Source organism: Trichosurus vulpecula, chromosome 5 (assembly GCF_011100635.1).
Source record: "Trichosurus vulpecula isolate mTriVul1 chromosome 5, mTriVul1.pri, whole genome shotgun sequence".
In the NCBI taxonomy this organism is placed as follows: Eukaryota; Metazoa; Chordata; class Mammalia; order Diprotodontia; family Phalangeridae; genus Trichosurus; species Trichosurus vulpecula.
Window position 1 is genome coordinate 107,149,454 of NC_050577.1, and position 20,646 is coordinate 107,170,099.

At 37.3% G+C, this 20,646-nt stretch overlaps 1 protein-coding gene across 1 annotated transcript in view; it reads left to right on the plus strand.

Annotated features, from left to right (window-relative positions):
* Positions 1-20,646, plus strand: part of KDM7A (lysine demethylase 7A) — a 102,751-nt gene that overhangs the window by 49,359 nt on the left and 32,746 nt on the right. The window contains exons 5-10 of the mRNA XM_036759200.1: positions 299-440; positions 717-903; positions 4,102-4,264; positions 11,233-11,320; positions 12,089-12,195; positions 14,181-14,272. Of these exons, the coding sequence (XP_036615095.1) occupies positions 299-440; positions 717-903; positions 4,102-4,264; positions 11,233-11,320; positions 12,089-12,195; positions 14,181-14,272 (779 nt within the window). The remainder of the gene's footprint in view (positions 1-298; positions 441-716; positions 904-4,101; positions 4,265-11,232; positions 11,321-12,088; positions 12,196-14,180; positions 14,273-20,646) is intronic.

The window sequence follows — 20,646 nt, forward strand, 5'->3', positions numbered from 1 at the left end:
TCTAATGGTTTTTCCCTCCGTGTGTGTGTTGCTTTTCTGGTTATGAATTTTAAGCTTGAAAACATAAGCATATGGAATATCTTATAATACATGTAAGTAGTTTTATATATAGCAATAATTAATAGCAAAAAGGTATTTAACTTAAAAAAAAGTCAGAACCTTAGAAAATATCCTTGTTAGTGCTACAAAGTTTTATAGATGACTTAGTGGTCAGCCCAAATTAATTCAGGTTTTTAAAAGTATTTTAAGCATTTTTTGGTAACTTTCCTCAAAATTAGACTGTAATTTCTTTCCATAGGTGGTGACAAAGTAATAGATGTCATTGATGTGGCAAGGCAGGCAGACAGCAAAATGAAGCTTCACAACTATGTTAAATACTTCATGAATCCTAACCGTCCAAAGGTGTTAAATGTGATCAGCCTCGAGTTTTCAGACACAAAGTGAGTAGTTTTAGACAGTTTGATTTAAGGGTTGTTAAATGGGGTGAAGTGTAATTTAATGGTAAACTGAGTATGGTAATAAGCACACTCGGCCTTCAGAAATTTTATGATGGTGATGCTATGAGTTCTGCTTTGGAGCAGTATGAAAATTTTTGAAGTAATTCCTTTTAAAGTTTGATTATAACTATAGTTATATTTGAGGTCAAATTATTTAGAGTTTGTAGGGGAGGGACATTATTGTTGATAAGTTTTCAATTTTATATTTCTTTTTTAAAGGATGTCGGAATTGGTGGAAGTTCCTGATATTGCCCGAAAACTTTCTTGGGTGGAAAACTACTGGCCAGATGATTCAGTCTTCCCTAAGCCATTTGTTCAGAAATATTGTTTGATGGGAGTTCAAGACAGCTATACAGACTTTCACATTGACTTTGGTGGCACTTCAGTCTGGTACCATGTTCTCTGGGTGAGAATAGGTGGCATGCACTCTTAATGTTGTTCATTGACATTTCAAATATTTGCGTGTAGTAGAATTTCTGCACTTTGCAAAGGGACATTGCTATTTTAGTCCTCTTTAACAGTATGTCTCCTACTTACCTAATGGAATCATTTAATAACACCAAATAAATTGTTTTTCATTTGCCTAGACTGAGAAGAAGAATTAGGAAATAAGTCAATGGATGGAATAGAAAGTTCATCATCTCATCTTTCCTTGAAAAGCTGTTCTTTCCTACGTGTCTTCTTTTTCCTTTTTTCAGGTTATGTTTTTTTTTCATCTCTGGTGGAACAAAGATGTATCCAGTTGTGGATGGACTCAACCATAGAGTCATGTTATCTAACCTTAACTGTCTCCTGTCTTTATTTTCTGATTCATTTCTTATCATACTCTCTAGCAGCTATTTCACACTTTCTCCTCTCTTTCAGTTCCTTTCCACATCCTTCATTCCCTTCAAATGACCTGGCTTTCTGCTTTACTGAGATTAAAGTCACCTGTAGTAAGCTCTCTTGTATTCATTATTAAAGTTTTAAGAGACTTTGGTGCTAGGTCCAGGTGACCTATACCTAAAATACTGGCAGATATGATTACCAATTCTCTATCAACAATATTTGAAAGATCAAGGAGACTCTCTACCTCTTCCTGGTTATCTGTTATGCTACATGGGGGCTTTTATTGTGTTCTGGTTCAGTCTTAGTCATAGGACTAGAGAAGGAAGGAAGTTTGTTTAGTTTTAAAAAAAAAAGAATCCCAATAAATTCTAGAATGTAATATAAAAGGGATGGTAAATGAATATTAAAAAAAGATAGTGGTGATTACAAAGAGCCAACATCATTCATTACAAACAGGTTATTAATCAATTAACAAGTACTTAGTATGTGCCAGGAATACAAAAGAAAAAACAAAATCAGCCCCTGCCCACAAGGAGCCTACATTTTAATGGAGGAGACAACATATATAAAGATGATATAGAGTAGATGGAAAGTAGCCTTAAAAGGGAAGGCTAGCAGCTGTGCAGACTGTAAAAAGCTTCCTGCAGATTGTGGTACTTGATTTGGGGCTTGAAGGAAGCCAAGGATCCCAGAAAGTTGAGGTAAGGAGGGAGAGCATTTTAGGCACTGGGGACAGCCATTGAAAAGGTACAGAGATGAGATGGATGTCCTTTGTGAGGAACACCGAGTAGGTGGTGTGGCTGGACCTTAGAGTGCATGGAGAAAAAAGTAATGTCTTAGAACACTTGAAAGGTAGGAAAGGGCCAGGTTTCGAACAGTTTTAATTGCCAAGTGGATGACTGTATTTGAACGTAGAGGGAATAAGAAGTAATATGGTTAGACCTATACTTTAGGAAAATCCATAGTAAGGTGGAGTGATCTCATTTATTTATTTAAAACAAGATACTCAGACGTGGAAATGCTAGATTTTTGTAGAGAATTGACAAGTCTCTCATGCTTTCCCTGTAGACAAGATGGATAAATGAGAGCCAGATAATTGCCTGTTTAGGTGAATTTAGAACTGAGGGATTGGCATTCCAAAAGAATAGTCACTGATGATTTGATGGCACTTAGGAAGAAAGTTGTTGAGTACATCAGAAATCTGTGCCCAGTCTTTTGGGGTGTGTGTGTGTGTGTGTGTTAGTTATAAGAGGAAAGGTATGGTCTGTGGGGGGGGCGGGCATCAAGGTGGTTGGCTGGGAGTCTCTGGGAGGAGGTAGTCGGACAACAGGGAGAAGTAAAATATGGCTGGGGTTTTCCTGATGCAGAGTTAGGAAAAACTTAGAGATTATTTTTTGTGGGGGGGAGGCAGGGCAATTTGGGTTAAGTGACTTGCCCAGGGTCACACAGCTAGTACATGTGTCAAGTGTCTGAGGTCAGATTTGAACTCAGTCCTCCGGACTCCAGGTCTGGTGCTGTACTCACTGCACCACCTAGCTGCCTCGAGATTTTTTTAAAATGGAATAAGCTGCCTTGCAAAGTAGTGGAGTCCCTGCTATGGGTCTTGAAACAAAGACTAGATGACTTTGGTGGGAGGCAAGATATTGTAGAGGAGATTGTCATTCAGGTACGGATAGGAATAGATCGCCTCTGAGTTTCTTCTAACTGAAGTTCTGTGATTCTGTTCTGTAACTCATTTGAAGTATAATTTAAGAACTAGAAGGGATTGTGTTGACTGGTGCAGTTTCTGTTTTATCAATGAGATAATAGGAAAAATAGGTTAAGTATTCTGCCCTTTGCCACATTTAGCAGACCTGGGATTTTTGACTCCCAGTCTGGTAACCTCCACTTAAATCATTTTTGGCCTACCACAAACCTCTTCAGTACTCCCTGGTTACTGAGTGGTGCCTCAGGCGTTTTTTGATGGCATTCCAAAACTTTATACCCTATTTATTTGTCTTTTTTACCCCACTCTTCCCAAATCAAATCTGACAGCTCCTTTTTTTTCATCTTGTATTTGTCATTGGGTCTAATGTTGGAGTAATTGCCTCATTGCCCAGAGCAAGGTCAGGTCTGGTCATCCAATGGGGTAGGGCAGGACTGCCCATTAAAATAGCTCTTCATTTCTTTCTTTTGGCAAACTGACTCAATTGCAAACCTGGAGCCACTTCCTATTTAAGTTTTTTTTTTCCTCCTGAATCCTCTAAGTGTTCTGTAGTATCCTGTTTTTGTCCTGTCGCTGAGTGTTTTTGTTTGTTGCTTGAGTCTGCCCACAAGAACCAAGAGTCATTGTCTCTAAGCCAGAGATGCCTGTTAGAAATGATAGAGACTCAGCGGCAGATGCAATCCTAGCTGGATACGTACGTGTGACATATTCTATACAATAGGGTTGTAGTTCCTTGAAGTTGAGGTCAGCCTTAAATTAGCTGACAGTGTTTAGGGCTGCTGCTTGTGAAAATCCTAGAAAACTATACTTATTGATGATACTCACTCTTGGATCAAAGACTTAGTCCTGGTTTTGCTTTTTGTTGTATGTATTTGAGAATGGTTGCAGTAGCTTTGAAGAAGCTCATAGGTTAGCAGTTATTGATTAAGCATTTGAAATGTGCATTTTTATGCTTAAAAAAAGATCAGAATATCTAATTTGGTTCTCCCTAATGAAAATTTGGATTAATTTAGGCCAACTTTTAGGTTGTAGGTTTTTATTTTCATAAGGAATCCTATTTTCTCTTCATAGGGTGAGAAGATTTTTTATTTGATAAAACCAACAGATGAAAATTTAGCACTCTATGAATCCTGGAGTTCATCTGTCACCCAAAGTGAAGTGTACTTTGGTGAAAAAGTGGATAAATGCTACAAGTGTGTTGTGAAGCAAGGCCACACCCTATTTGTTCCAACAGGTAAGTTTTTCTCCCCTCCACAGTTGATTTATAGTTATTCAAGCAAAGAGTCTCTCAAGTTTTGTAATGACATGAGTAAACTTAGCCTCTTATGGCCTCAGCCTGGAATTTGTCTCTGATACCCTGCTGAGGGCTCCACATATAATACACACTAATCCTGGTGCTGTGTTTCAGTACTATCCTTTATCATCCCCAAACTCTGACTGGTCCTAACTCTGCAGAGAAAAACCTGGGTCTTTAATATTCACATTATACCAGGTACCAAGACCCTGAGATGGACATTGTATTGGTCACTAGCCTTACCTGTACAGTTAGGAACAGGTGTCAGGTGGGTGAGTTTGGGATGTGGCATTAGTGCTTTGTGTGGCTCTCCGATTCTACAGTTGCCTGACTAGGATGGCAACCCTGAGTATCGCTATCTTCTTGTTTGTGGTAGCTCTTTGCAGTTATGGAACACAAAGCAATATATAACTATGGCTTTTGTGTCTCTGCCCACCTTCTTTTTAGAGAAGGGGCATTGGATGCCTTGAACAGTAAGCATTTAGAAGAGATGAATGTAGACCAAACCTGACTCTCCACCTCTTCTTGGTCATCTCTGCTGTGTTCCTGGTTCAGGCTCAGATGGAATGTGGACAATGGTCATCACTGGTACAGAGATCTTTTAGGGGATGAAGAGGTGGGGATTTGGGGGAGAAGAAGGATATTGTGGCAAAGGAAGCATGTGACCCATTCCAGCTCATTTATATATATATATATATTTTTTTTGGTAAATTTGGCTTCAGTGTTTGGGGCCTGTAGTCTGACTTGAAGATCACTCAAGTCTTAATCCAGGTAGAGCATAGATAGGTTTGTAGTACTATGTTAAGATCAGCTGCCAAGGAATCTGTAAAGGAGGGCCCTAGGAAGAAAGCTGTTAATGATCACAGGCGACTTCTAGTTCTGTCCTAGAAGAAACATTGGACTGGGAATAAGGAGACAAGTCACACCTTGGTATATTAGAGAGAGAGCTGGGTGTAGTGGGAAGGAGTCATAAGACCCGGGTCCTAGGCTTGGCTCTACTACTTATTAACTGCGTGTCCTTAGGCAAGTCACTTCTATTACAAGTGTTGGTCACCTCATTGAGGAGTTGAAATACGTGGTTTCTGACTTCTTTTCTAACTCACATTGTGTAGTTCTCACTGAACCTCAGTTTTCCATATCTAACACATGAGCACTGGACTAAATGACCTCTAAGGTGCCTGCTAGCTCTAAAATTCAGTCATTTCTCAATATTTACCTCTCTAACAAGCCTTGGCTCACTAGTTATAAGCTATTTTGGTCTTCTTTTCAATCTATCCAGTCTTGGACTAGTGCCCCACCCCTTCAGTAAAACCCTCTCCTATATACTTTAGCCCTTTGCTCTGGTGGCCTATCTGCATTGCCATCCCACCTAAAAGGAACTCTCCTCTCCCTTAGCTTATAGTCTGTGCTCCTTCCAAAGCCTGCGTACTGCCTCTGTGCCTTGAGTTCTCTGCCTCTACCTCCTCTTGGCATTTGTGTCATTCCTCTCTTGTATCGTAGCTTTTCTGTATATTTCTTTTATCTCATCAAGCTCTAAGTGTCTTGAGAGCAGGATCTATGTAGAAATTATCTTAGTGTCCTCATACCTGGGCCATTGCCATTGTATGTAGCAGGAACTTAGTAAATGTTTAGCTTTGAGACCTTGGGCAAGTCACAGCCAGGTATAGCATGGGAGGTAGCCTAGTATGTAAATAGGATTGAAATTGAGTGGAAACTAGGGGAATAGTTACTGCCTCAATCACACCAATCCTCTAGTGACACTCTGTTGCTTTTAGCTCTCTTGATTTAAGTGTTGACATGCCTCTTTCCCCTTAATCAGCCAAAGGTGATTTTTCAGGAGGAACTTTATAAGTAATGTAGAAACAAGACAATATAAATGCACAGAATGATAGATTACAGAGCAAAGATTTATAGAGCAGAGGTAACTCATCTAGCTATAAACTGGCTTTGGCACAAATTAAGCCTGATTCTGGTTTGATATTGCAATGAAATGAAACACTTGGTCATTGAAGTTAACAAAAAGAGGTTTGCTTGGTCATAACATAGAAAAGATACTCACAAAACAAGATACTCTAGCTTTTGTAGGCACCTGACAGCTGTCCACTCCTCCCAGTCTCCATATAGAAAAATGTGTGGTCAGCAAGGCAAGATTACTCTCATGATCTTCAGATATCCATCAGGTCTGAAGGGCACTGACTCCATGTGGGTAGGCCTTTTTATGCCCTTATGGGACCAGGAAACCGGGAAAGCCATATCAGTATGGTCAGAGACTCTAGGTCTAGCCTCATTAGTAGCCTTTAGAGCAGATAGCTTGATTCCTTAAAGCTTATTTAATTTATTTCAGTCTGGTCTAAGGGCTGTCAAACCTAGTCATACTTTTCCTGATTCAATTACAAGTTCTACCTGGTACCTTTCTAGAAGTATGACTCACCAGAACCATATCACTGTAATTTTATAATATGCAGAATGTAACTGTATATATATAGAGATTTATTTTCAAATAATGTTAAGTATTATATTAAAAAAATTAGAATATACAGTAATAAATTTTCTCCATTAGTAACAGAAAGGTCATGAAGGGTCTTTTTCTTCACAGAGTCAGTACACTGGGTAGTGCCTGTAAGTATCTGTGTCTCTCTTTTCTCTTTTCTCTGAATTGTGGTAGAGGAACATTGAGCTCTGCAACCAGATGTGACCAGGATCTGAAGAGTGCAGTATTGCTCTTTAAATGTTTTTTGAGCTATATCTATATATTTATGACTAGTCAATGTTTCCTTCCCCCAGTCTTCTCATGACCATGATAAGCATCCCCAGTTCCTTCAGTATGATACAGTTAAAATTCACTCTCCTTTGTGCCCCTTCCACCTTGTCAATGCAACTTGTAAAATCTGGGGCTGTAAGACTAGTACACAATCTTGCTATGTTCTGATCAGCTTTTAGAATACATTAGGGCTATTAAATCCCTTGTTCTGGAAGCCATATTTTTCAAATGCAGTATAAGGTTATCTTAGGCTTTTGGTAGCACATTATGCTTTTGAATCATTGAGCTTATATTCTTTTAATACACTTCAGTACAACTCTAAGCATGTTATTGGTCTTAGTTTCAGTTATTTTAGCACTGATCAAATTGTAATAGATAAGCACATTCAGGACTATAATATTTAATCAGCCAGTCTGAATTAAGTGCCTCCTGTGTGCTAAGATTTAGGATACAAAGAAGTAACACAGTTCCTGTCTTCAAGAAGCTGACTTTTTTTCTTTTTCTTTTTTTTCCCAAAGCAACAGGTATATAATAAAACACAAGGTGCGCAGTGCCTGGCACATAAACAAGCCCTGTATAGATGTTAGCTATTATCATCCTCATTATTATTATTACATAAAAATGAAGTTAATCAAGTAGCAAACATTCTTTCCACCCCAACACAAATGGCAGTCCTCTCCCATTTCTCAGGAGAGCACCGTTAAACTTCCCATTTAATCTTCCTGTGAAGGCACTTAGCTTCTAAAGAGGGAAGCAATGTGTATATATTTAAGTGTACACAGAATATATATAGTTTGTGGATAGAAAACAGTAGTAACTCATAGGGTCAGGAAATGCTTCATGGAGAAGGTGGTGTTTGAGTTGAATCTTGAAGGAAACCAGGGATGGTAGAATCAATCAATCAACTTTTATTAAGCGCCTACTATGTGGCAGGTAGTATACTGAGCACAGTGCTGAGTCCTAGAAGTGAAGCTGTGTATGTTCTAGGCATGAGGGACAGGCAGGACAAAAGCACGAAGATGGGAGAAGGAGCATTTTATGTGCAGAAGTGCAATTAGTTGAGTCTGGTATGATTGTGGAATTTCTGGAGTAGAGTGTTGTATAAAGAGATTGAGAAAGTAGCAAGGGGCCAGATTGTGAAGAGTTTAGATGCTAGAGGAGTTCATATTTGATCTTCAGGTAATAAGGAATCACTAGAGTTCAGCAGTTGGTGATTGACATGGTCAGACCTGCACTTTAAGATCACTTTGATGGTTGTGCAGAGGATAAATTGGAGTGAGGAAAGATTTTAGACAGGGTAATCAAATAACAGTCTACTGTAGTGGTCTGGGTGAGAGATGATGAGGGCCTGCACCAGAGCGGTGGTTGTATGAATGGCAAGAAGGACACTGATGTAAGAAATGTTGTAGAGAAAGAAATGATACGATTTGGAAACTGATTAGATTAGGTGAGTGACATGACGTTTGCAAACCTGGGTGACTTGGAGGTTGGTTAGTGGTGCCCTCAGCAATAATAGGGAACGACAATGAGTTTTGTTTTAGACATGCTGAATTTGAGATGCTTATAAGACATCTTGTTGGAAGTATCTAAAAAATAATTGGTGATGATTTGGACTGAAACTCAGGAAACAGAGCAGGGCTGGATATATAGATTTGGATGTCTTCTTCAGAGAGATGATAACTGAATCCATAAAAGTTGATAAGGTCACCAAATGAGAGAGCATAAGGAGAAAAGAGAAGAGGGCACATAACAGAACATTGGGGTAGACTGGCAGAAAGTTGTCAGTTGATGTGTCATGATAGGCATGGTTAGCAAGGAAGACTGAGGAGTGGTCATACCAGAGAGAGAAATGTCATGAAAACCCAAAGGGGGAAACTATCCAGTAGGAGAGGGTGGTCAATAGAATCAAATAATGCAGGATGGTTTAGAGCAGTTTCACCTTTTTTGTATCAAGGACCCCTTGGGCAAACTGGTGAAGCCTATATGGAGTTCTTAAGAGTCTTGTTTGTTCCTTCACTCATAATTGGAAGAAATGCTAAATTTAAGTTAGAGGTTAGTGAAAATAAGAAAGTCATTTTTTTCTTATCCAAGAACATGGACCCCTTTAAAATTATCCATGAACTCCTTGGGAGTCTGTGGGCCCTAAGTGAAGAACCTTTGGTCTAGAAAGAGATTGAGAAAAGGCTATCAAATCTGCCGTTAAGAAATTCCAACTTTTAAATTATTTATGTTATCCTTCCGGCACTGCTTTACAGGAAGTATACTGTGTACTTCACTATTAACAGCCCTATGGGGAATCAGGAGGTAGATCAGAGGTTTAATATCCTTCATTGTTGTTTTCCTTTACATTATTGTGGTCATTGTGTAAATTGTTCTTTTGAGTCTGTTTCCATCACTCTGCATCAGTTTATACTAATCATCCTAAGTTTCTTGAATTCTACAATCAATCAACAAATATTTGTTAAGTATTTGTTTTGTGAAGTGTTCTGGCTAGGCCCTGGGATACAAATTTGAAGAATGAAACAATCCCTACGCCCAAAGAACTTTCATTCCAGTGGGAGAGACAAGTACATACAGATGGCACAAATATGAAGTGAATCAATATAAATACATGCAAAGTAGTCAAATCCAACATTGTTTAGAAAGGGAGAGCGCTACTGGTTGGGGAATCAAGAAAAGCTTCATGCAGAAGGTGGTGTTTGTTCTTTATCTTAAAGAAAGAGATTCAAGAGGCAGAAGTAAGGAGAGAGTGCCAGGACGAGGTCCCACGTGTCCTGAGGAAGAGAAGAGACCATGTTGGCTGAATCACAGAATACAGAGCAGGGATGGGTGGGTAATGTTCATTGAGGCTGGACAGGTAGATCGAGGCCAGATTGTAAAGGGCTTTTATCCTAGAGACAGTAGGAAGCCATCGGAATTTATTGAGTAGATGAGTGGTGTCAGATCTTCACTTCAGAAAATCGATTTGGTAGCAGTTTGTAGTATATCCTCAAGTGATGAGAGGCTTGAGGTTGAAGACCAGTGAGGGTGCTATTGCTGTTATTTAGATGAAAGTTGATAGATGTGTGACTGGATGTAACAGGGCAGATGGGAGGGGTGTCTTGGAAGTAGACTCACAAGATTTGACAGCTGAGGGAGAAGTTGAGAATGAAGCTTAGGTTATGGACCCTTGGAGATGGGAAGGATAGTGATGCCCTTTGTTGGAAATGGGAAAGTTTGGAAGAGGGGAAGGTTTTTTGGTAAAAGATAATGAACTCAGTTTTGGACATATTGAGGATCATTGATTGTGAGCTAGAAGAGACCTTAGAGGTTGCAGAGGAGGAAACTGAGGTTCACCGAAGTTAAATGATTTTGTCCAGGGTCACACAGCTAGTCAATATCTGTGGTAGAATTCGAATCCACATCTTCCTGACTCCAAGTCCAGCTCTCTTTCTATTCATATGCCACAATTTGTTCAGCCATTCCCCAGTTGATTGGCACCCTCTTTGTTTCTTGTTCTTTGCTACCACAAAAATGCCACTATTACTACTTGTGTATACGTGCAAATTTTCCCTGTCTTTGACCTCCTTGGATTGACTATAAAACTAAATCTTTTGTATTAAGTGTTTATAATTGTTTTATTTAAAAAATTTAATATCAACCGTTTCCGTATTATAATATTACTATAAAAAAATCAGATTCACCTTATATAATTTCAGCTTTTCCAGAACTTTTCCAGGTATAGAAGAATACCTGTAGGAGCAGTGTTTCTTCTTGTGGAAGCAAATCCAGGGGTGGTGCTGCTGCTTCTTCTACCTGGGGCACTAAAACATTTCTGGGCTGTCTTGAGGTCCTAGAATTACCACTCTAGTAGTACCTGGAACTATTATAACCAACTTTATTTTCCTCATTTCACAAAATATTTTACTTGACTGCAAGCATAGTCGTTTAATCTACAACAATTTGTATTTAAAAAATAAAATTACTTTTCTCATATTTGGACCTCCATAATAATTATCATTAAGTAGATCATTTACATTTTACATTTAACAGACTATGTTATTGGTATATTAGGTAAGGGGATTCTTATCCATTAACTACTTATAATTATTTTGCTGGTTGATCTCACGCCTATTCTGCTTCATACTGATATATCTTGTCATTTCAGGGTGGATTCATGCTGTGCTTACATCTCAGGACTGTATGGCTTTTGGAGGAAATTTTCTGCACAACCTTAATATTGGCATGCAGCTCAGGTTGGTCTTGTCAATATTTAAAGGTCTATATTTTTTCCTTTCTCAAGTAGGACATTCTTCAAGCTTTTAAAAAAAGATAACCATCCAGCATACGTTAAAGTGGGATCACTGGAGAACAGGATCTGGGAACTAAATAGGAGTTTTTTTTTTTAGGCTTTTAAAAATTAATTTAACAATTTCATCTGGAGCAGATCTCAATGTATTTCAGTTCTTCAAGAAAAAAATTAGTATCAAGAGCTGAAAAAATTAAGATCTGTCCAAATTTAAATATCTTTAAACCATTCACATCCTGTTTTGACAGTTATTGAATGAACAAGACGATTTAAAGGTTGGCCAGACTCAAGTGTGCAACGTGGTGCTAAAAAGAGCAACCCAAAGTCAGGATTGTTGCCTGAACACCTATTTTAGTTGTTGCCCAGCATGTGGAGCTGTTTTCTAAACATATTGTTTTTATTTATTACAGTGGAATCCTGATAAAATTCCATCTGTTAAAAGATCACACATTGGGTTTGTATCCTAGTTTTATGAAGTCCACCTTTTTCCTTACAAGTGCAGCAGTCAAACTTGATAAGCCCATTACCTGGATAAGATCACAGTTCAGTCTTGTCCAAGTGGTCTTGTTAAGGTTTGACTGTACAGTACTTTGTCTTGTACCTCATGGCCTGCCTATTTTATTTTTCTCAACATTGTATCAGTTGGGTAAATATATCTAGTTTTAATATTAATTATAATTAAGTAATTATAATTCCTTAAACATTATTCCTTTAGGTGTTACGAGATGGAGAAAAGGCTAAAAACACCCGATCTTTTCAAATTCCCTTTCTTTGAAGCCATATGTTGGTTTGTAGCCAAAAATCTCCTGGAAACTTTGAAAGGTAATTATTTCTTTGTGAACCTAACTTGCTAAATGCTATCTCATGGCCAACAGCAAACTTTTCAAAAGCCAGCTTTTTGAGTTGTTTCTTCCCTAAACATATTTCAGGGTTTATTTTTTTAAAAGCTAGTATTTAAAAAAAAAAGTTTATAACTGTGATTTCCTGACAACCAGAAACCATTTTTTTTTTACCATGGAATATTAGAAGTTGACTATTTTATGCTTTATATTTTATCATCTAAGAACCTCCTTGGATTGACTATAAAACTAAATCTTTTGTATTAAGTGTTTATAATTGTTTTATTTAAAAAATTTAATATCAACCATTTCCGTATTATAATATTACCATAAAAAATCAGATTCACCTTATATAATTTCAGCTTTTCCAGAACTTTTCCAGGTAAAATTTAATTCTTATTAGTTTAGTTTTAGTTATTTTCTCTTCTTTATTTCATTTGTGCCAGTGTAATATTAAAGTTTATAGTGTGTCCAATTTAATTTTTTGTCTTAATTTCATCAGTCAAGTAATAAAGCTCATTTCTCTTTAAATAATATTAATGAATATATTGTACTTCTGGAAACTGTTATTTCCCATAGAAGAACAGAGATAAATCTACCCAGAAAAGAAGAGACAAGAAAAATATTTTAGTGCTTATATAAGTTATAGTGTATATGTGAGAACAAATTTTAAAATTAATTGAATTTTCTTCATTTTTAGCTAGCTTTTAAATGAGGTCAGGATGGTTTTGCTGTATTCTTGTTGCTTTACATCCTATTTCTGCTTCTCCTACTCTGCTCTTGTCAGCTTGGCTAGTTGACTATCAACTGCATGCCATTTTAGGATATCCATATTTTTAATACTCATTTAAACATACCTAAATACTTCTAATTATACAAAATTCAATTAACAAATATTAAAGACTTGCTATATTATCGATCACTCTGCTGGGGAGAGAAAAATAAGATACATAAATGAATATAGGCAGTATTGGTACTACATTATTAAATTTATTATGTACTTTAAAAAAATAAGCTGTATGTGATGGAAGCTCCTGATTACTATGCAGTACTTTTTCTGCTCTTGTATATGTAATTGTGCTTGTTTGTTGATGTATATCAAATTCATAATTTAAAAAAAAGAAAAGAGAAAATGAGCGTACTATAAAATAAAGTATGTACCCTGATGAGGTTCTACGTTCCATGGAATTTTGGAGAAGTGAGAGCTTCTTGGAAGAGGTGGTATTTAAAGTGGACACTGAAGGATAGATAAGATTGTGGATTTGAGGAGAGGGGCATTCCAGGCATGGAGAATAGAATGACACAGGTTCTTTTCAGAAAATGATTTTCGCTTGGTTTCCCAATGAGTGTACAGTCTTCCTTTAAGCTCAAACATTCCTTTTATTTAACATATTAAAAATGTTTTATTGGTATTTAACATCATTATTATTTCCCAATAGCACTCCTTTTTTTCCCCCTGCAATAGAAGCCTCTCTGGTAACAAAAAAAATTTAAGTAAATCAAATAGTCACTGCACCCACCCCAGACAGCTTTGGCAACATTCCATACCTATTGTCCTCTCTGCTCCTGGGAATGTTTTTGTCATATGTCCCCTGGAACCAGGATTGGTCATTGCATTTAATCTTTTAAATTGAATTTAACCTTTTAGCATTGTTTTCATTTGCATTCTTGTTGTCATCATATATATTGTTTTCTTAGTTCTCCTTTATTCTGTGTCATTCTCTACAAGTGCCCCCTTGTTTCTCTGAATTCTTCATATTTGTCATTTCTTATGGTATAATACTATTTAGATCACTACCATAGCTATTGTTTAGCTATTTTCCAGATGTTGTCTGTGTCTTTGGTTTTTTGTTTTTTGGTTCTACAAAAAAAAGAAATCCTTTTAGCTCCAGTTTGGTTCTAAACTGCTTTTACTGTTATAACCTATAAAATACCTAAATTTCTGCCTTTATTCCTTTTATTTTCCAGAATTGAGAGAAGATGGTTTCCAGCCCCCAAATTACTTAGTGCAGGGAGTCAAGGCATTGCATACTGCTTTAAAATTATGGATGAAAAAAGAAGTAAGCTATTTTCTTTGTATGTCTAATGAGTATTTTGTTTTTCATCCACTAAATTGATTAAGGTGTGAACACTTTAGGTGTGAATCTTCAACAAAACCTGAGTGAGCTATTGGGGAAGAAAAATCAAGCTTTATTGATAAACATTTCATTGTTTGTTATTGTACGTACGTACACACACACACACACACACACACACACACACACACACACACACACACCCCCGCGCGCGCGCGCGCGCGCGCGCCCACACCCACACCCACCCACCCACCCACCCCCACCCCTTGTGCTTTTATTTAGTCGTAGATCTACATCTGAAATCAACCTGCATTCACAGAATCACTGAATTTGGGGTGGGAGCTTCATTTGACTTTTGTACAACCCGTACATGAAAAGGAATCCCTACTGGAACAACTTTACTAGTAGGAGTCATCCAGCCTCTGCTTGAAGACTTGCAAGAGAATCATAAGGGGAAAAAAAGCAATTCATATATATTTTGGGCATAAAGTAGAATAGAGATGTTAGACCCCTGGCCTGAGCTCTAGTACCAGAGATGGAGCACAGGGTTCAAGTGTGAATTTGCTATGATTGTCACTAAAATGAAGTCTTGTAGTACATAAGGACAAATAAATACTTACATAATCTGTAACCCCTTGGATTGAAATTTCAAGCTTTCTGCTTATCAGACTGGTTCTTCAGAAAGGCTTTGAGGTGTGGGGTGGGGTTTCGATTGGCAGGTTATCCTTCCAGGGATCCTCTACCAGTGAGCAAGTGATAAGCCTGTTTATTGAGTACAGACAGTTCTTGCTTTAGTAGGGCAGGATGGAGGAGGAAGGTCATAGTATTCATATGATGAAATTAATAAAGGTATGTTTTTTGAATGCCAGTTTCTTTTAGAATTCTTTACATAAAGTCAAATTTGTGTAATGTGAATTTATGTAAAGTGAGAACTGTCTGCCATGTTTCAGTTCAGTGAACGTTTGTTAAATACCTGCTGTGTATACAATACCATGTTAAATACCAGGGGCATAAAGATAAAATGGAAAAATGGTCTTTAGCTTGAAGGAGCTTATGTTAATGTTTGTAGGCAGCAGAAAATGAGTAACTAATAGAAAAGGAGGAAGAGAAAGATTGTTCATATGTGGAGGGGCTGGTCTTGGCAAAAGAGGAGGCCGACCTTTTGTTCAGACACTGGTACAAATAGGAGAATCCTAACCAATTTTAGAGGAATTTTGAGGTGTGAAGATGAGGATCATTGCCTCTATTTTGTCGTAAAGTAGGAGACAAAAGTCTTTGGCAGAAGAGGAGGATTGAAGGGGGTTTGAGGAGAGAAGATTTAAATAGTCCCTGGAAAAGTGTGACAAGATTCAATCAAGGGCAAATCAGAGAGTGTCTATACAGTAGTAAGAGCCCAGTTGAGATCGAATTACAGTACTAGGTGACCTAATCTATGGTTTGCATGACTTTGATAGCACTGGGAAGAAGAGCAGATCAGGAAGTTGATGGAGCCTTGACAAGATTATAAGTTGTGACAAGGTAAGGGAAAAAAAGTATTGAAGGAAGACAGAGGATAGTCTATAGCAGTAGAAAGAGAGTGTAGCTTTAGGAACCAAAGGATCTGGCTTCAGATCCTGGCTATGCTGTTGTTGCAAGTGACTTCACCTCTCTGACTTAGTCTTCCTCAAGCTTCTTTCTGTCTAAAATGAAGGGGTTGTACTAAATGGCTCCTAAGATCCCTTCTGTTTCTTAAGTCCGTGATCCTATGGATCTACAGATAAGCCTCAGTAGTAGCTACTATGGAAGATGCAGCAAAGTATTGGACTTGTCTGACTTGAAGAACTGTAACATCTTCCTGAGAAGATAAAGACATGAATAGATGAAAAAGACTTATTACATGTTTATTACGTGCAAGGTATTGTGCTAATAAATTGGAATACATATCGAAAAAGCAAGACACCCTCTCTTTAAGGAACTCTTTAAATAAGCTAAGATAGTACACATTGGAGAGTGGTGGCCAAGGTGGAATTTTGGTCTGCCAAGTCACAGGGATGGTAAATGGCAATTGACTTGTCCTCTCCAGCAATGGTAGTCTTGATTTAATTGCTGTTTTTAGAGTAAGAGGTGCCAAGGGAGAGGGGTATACATGAGTAGCAACATGGCAGGAAGATGGCCAGAGTGCAGCAGGGCAAACACCAGGCTGTCTTGGTAGTGATTGTACTTTTCGAGTGTAGAGTGCAACAACACAAGTCTCAGCTGTGCTATTTTCATTAAAAAATCCAATTATTGTGGGGCAGCTAGGTGGCACAGTGAGTAGAACACTGGCTCTGGAGTCAGGAGGACCTGAGTTCAAATTTGGCCTCAGACACTTGACATACTTACTAGTTGTGTGACCTTGGGCAAGTCACTTAACGCCAATTGCCCTGCCTTCTCCCCTCCAAAAAAAGAATAAAAAATCCAATTATTTTGGAAGGTCGCTTTTATTTATTTTGATGTGGCATTGTCATCAGAAGGCTTAAAAAGAACAAAACTCAAAGGTCTTTAGAGACATGGGTAGTTCTGCTTCCCACTGTATTGTCTGCAAATGGAACAACTCAAGCTGCTTTACATAAAATTCATGATGCATCATTTGAACCATATTGGTAGCTAATTGATTTGAACCATTTTGGTAGCTGTAGGGCTAAATTTTTTGTATCAAATTAGGTTTTTTATATTTAATAGTTCCATAAGCATTTTGTTTGACACAGCTTAGTTTTGCCTTTTAAAAGCACCAGGTTCTCTTTGGAAAATTTCTCATTCTGAGCAGCAGTGACACAGTCATTTTCAAGGTGTCATTTCGATTTATTTGCTAGAGCACCACAGGTCAGACCATAGTCTTTCCTGTTCATTAGTAACAGCGTTCATGAATCCTAGTGATAAAGTAACTTGTATTTTTGGGATGTAGGTTTTTTCCTTTGTGTTTGTTTCTACTATCTAAATTGTCTGTATTGTCTTTGCATTAGTTTCAGCTGTTATAGTAGAGTCACTTTTCAGACTGGTTGTTTTATTTATCACAAAGGGATATTACTTCACTTTAAAAAGTTAAGATAAAAAAATTTGAGATAATTTAATTGTTGAAAATTTCGGACACTTACCTTTAACAATTCTGGAGTTACTACAGTTTTAAATTGGAAGGTTCTCAAAATATCAGCTTATTAAATTGTACTCACCAAAATAGATAAGTATTGAGAAATGTTATAGATATTATGGTGGTTTTAATTTCCACACAATGCCTTTTTAACATTGAGTTTATGTTCTTCACATTCATATGTAACAAACAGTTCAACTTAGCAACGTTATAATGATACTTGGACTGATGTTGATGGTGGCTAATCAGATCCCACATTGAAATTTGATGGGCCTAGCTGATGGTGGCTTATCAGATGCTCCTCCTTGTTGATGTGGCCCATTCAAATGTGGTCTAGTTTGCAATAACTTAATTAAATAGTTTCTGTGCTTCATTCATTAGTGAATCTGGAACAGATTCACCATGTTAGTCTTACTCTTGCTGACTTCTGTTTTTTACTGAAAAAATATATTTATGCAGGAGTTGTACTGATTTAATATCCAATGATTTGGATTTTGGCAAACTGGCACAGGCTGTTCCTTATACCTGAGTACACTCCCTCTTTATATTGGTCTCTTAGAATCCCTGACTTCCCTCAAGATTCACCTCAGGAGTGGTTCTCTCTCATGAAACCTTTCTTGAACTCTCCATTGCATCCTCCTTCCTGAAATTACCTTGTGGCCATGTGCAAGCCACTTAGCCTCTCTGAGCCTGAGTTCTTCATCTGTAAAATGAGGCTGAGATCATTTCTAGCTTTAAATCAGTTAGCCTGTGAATACCAAAGTCTCCAAGAATTTGAATGGAGCTACTTCATGGTGGGCATGAATAGGCTACAGAATGTTATCAAAGAGCTGCATGTGAAAAGAGGTATATATAACAAGTAGTATTGAAGAGATAAGAGGTGAATAGTGACATACAGGGAGTGAGTAGTAAGACACGGAGGCCCTATGTACTTCATTGGGTACCAACACCAAGAGTGGTAGAGGAAGGACCTTAATTGAACTCATTAAGACTTGAAAAGTTAAATAGCAGTATGATAACAACATGAGATTCTATGTGTCACATAATATTTTGTCATTAAGTAATACATAAATTATGTCAACATCGTGTCATAAGTTATGTTCAAAGTGAACTTCTTTATATGACATTCAGTGCTGAGCTATTTTTTAGGACACTTTTGAGAGAAATACTGCAGGCAAAAAGATTTTACTGGAAGATGAAAGGAAATAATTCCTTTCGTTTGGATAGTTGAGTGCTTTTTTGAGGGAATTGCTATTTAGAGGTGGACATTTGGATGTGACTATAATAATTGCCATTTATATAACACTTGAAAGTTTTCAAAGTGTTTTACATATATTCCATGTAGTCCTCACAACAGCCCTGAAAGGTAGGTACTTACAGGTGTTACTACCCCCTTTTTATCCATAAGGAATCTGGCTCACAAAAGTCAAAAGACTTGCCTGTGGTCACAACGCTGTGAAGTATGGAATTTAGATTTGAAGCCAGATTTTCCTGACTTAAAAGCTGAGTACTTGATTCCTGGCTACCTCTCATATGCAGGTTAGTTTCCCAGTTTTATAGTTGAGGCAACAAGCATATATTAAGTGCCTACTGTATGTGGGCTCTACTTAGATCTTATGTAATAACTCACAGACAGTTCTTTTCCACTGGCGAGTTTTTTTTTATAACTTGGTTTTTATTAAGGAAGGAGAAAAAAGGTAAGTTTCTTCCTATATTAGTATTAGAATTCTTATTGAAGAACTAGGATTATTTCAGTATATATCCAAAAATTGTGTGAATTGAAATAAAAGTTAAGCTTTTAATGTCTTTGTTAGTTTGTAGTAGTTAAAATTTTAAACAAATGATTTGGGTAGAGTTTTTTTTTTTTCAATTGTAAATTTATTTTTTATTTTTAGTTTGCAACACTCAATTCCCCAAGTTTTTGAGTTCCAAATTTTCTCCCCCACTCCCCACAGTATGTAATCCAGTATACATTCTACTACATATACCTTCACATTGAACTTATTATTTACATAATAGTCCAGTGTTAAAGAAGTATTATAACCAATGGAATGAATCATGAGAAGGACGAAATGAAACCAAAAAGGAAGGAAAAAAGAGAGAGCAATTAGTTTGCCTCCATCTGCATTCAGACTCCATAATTCTTTCTCTGGATGTGCATAGCTTTTCGCATCATGAGTCTTTTGGAGCTGTCTTTGAACCTTGTATTGATAAGGGGAGCCAGGTCTATCAAAGTTAGTTCTTACAGATACTGTGTGTCTATAATCGTGTATAATGATCTCCTGGTTCTGCTCCCCTCACTCAGCATCAGTTCATGTAAGTCTTTCCAGGTTAAAATGAAGTCTGCCTGCTCCTCATTTTTTATAGCACAATAGTATTCCATTACATTCATATACCACAATTTGTTTAGCCATTCCTCAATTGTTGGCATCTCCTTGATTTCCAGTTCTTTGCCACCACAAAAAAAGCTTCTATAAATATTTTTGTACATACAGGTCCATTTCCCACTTGTGTGATATCTTTGGAATACAGCCCTAGAAGTGGTATTGCTGGGTCAAAGGATATGCACATTTTTATAGCCCTTTAGGCATAGTTCCAAATTGCTCTCCAGAATGGCTGGATCAGTTTACAACTCCACCAACAATGTAACAATGCTCCAATTTTCTCATATCCTCTCCAGCATTTATCATTTTCCTGTTATGTCATGTTAGCCAATCTGACAGGAGAGATGTGGTACCTACGAGTTGTTTTGATTTGCATTTCTCTAATCAATAGTGATTTAGAGCATTTTTTTCATATGACTGTAGATATCTTTAATTTCTTCCTCTGAAAACTGCCTGTTGAGGTCCTTTGACCATTTCTCAATTGGGGAGGGTTTTGTTTTTAAATGCAACAATAGAACCTTCCTGTAAGTGTTCAGTTAACTGCAGTATAGAATTAAGTAAAAGATGAGTTTATCTTTGACTCCATCTCAGAGAATTTCAGTTGTTTAATAAATAGAGTACCTAGTTACTTAGATTGATTTCATCAGTTGCATGGACCCTGAGACCAGCATTGCTAAGAAAGTTTAGGATGTGGTTTTTGAAGGCTTTAAGGCTTTCTTATATCATTTCATCTGATATTCACATCAGCCCAACAAGAGACATACTATGGATACTGATACCTATTTTACATTTAAAGGAACTGAATTTCAAAAAATAACTATCCTTTCTCAGTTAAACTGATTTGCTCCTGCATCACCAGTAAATTTTAG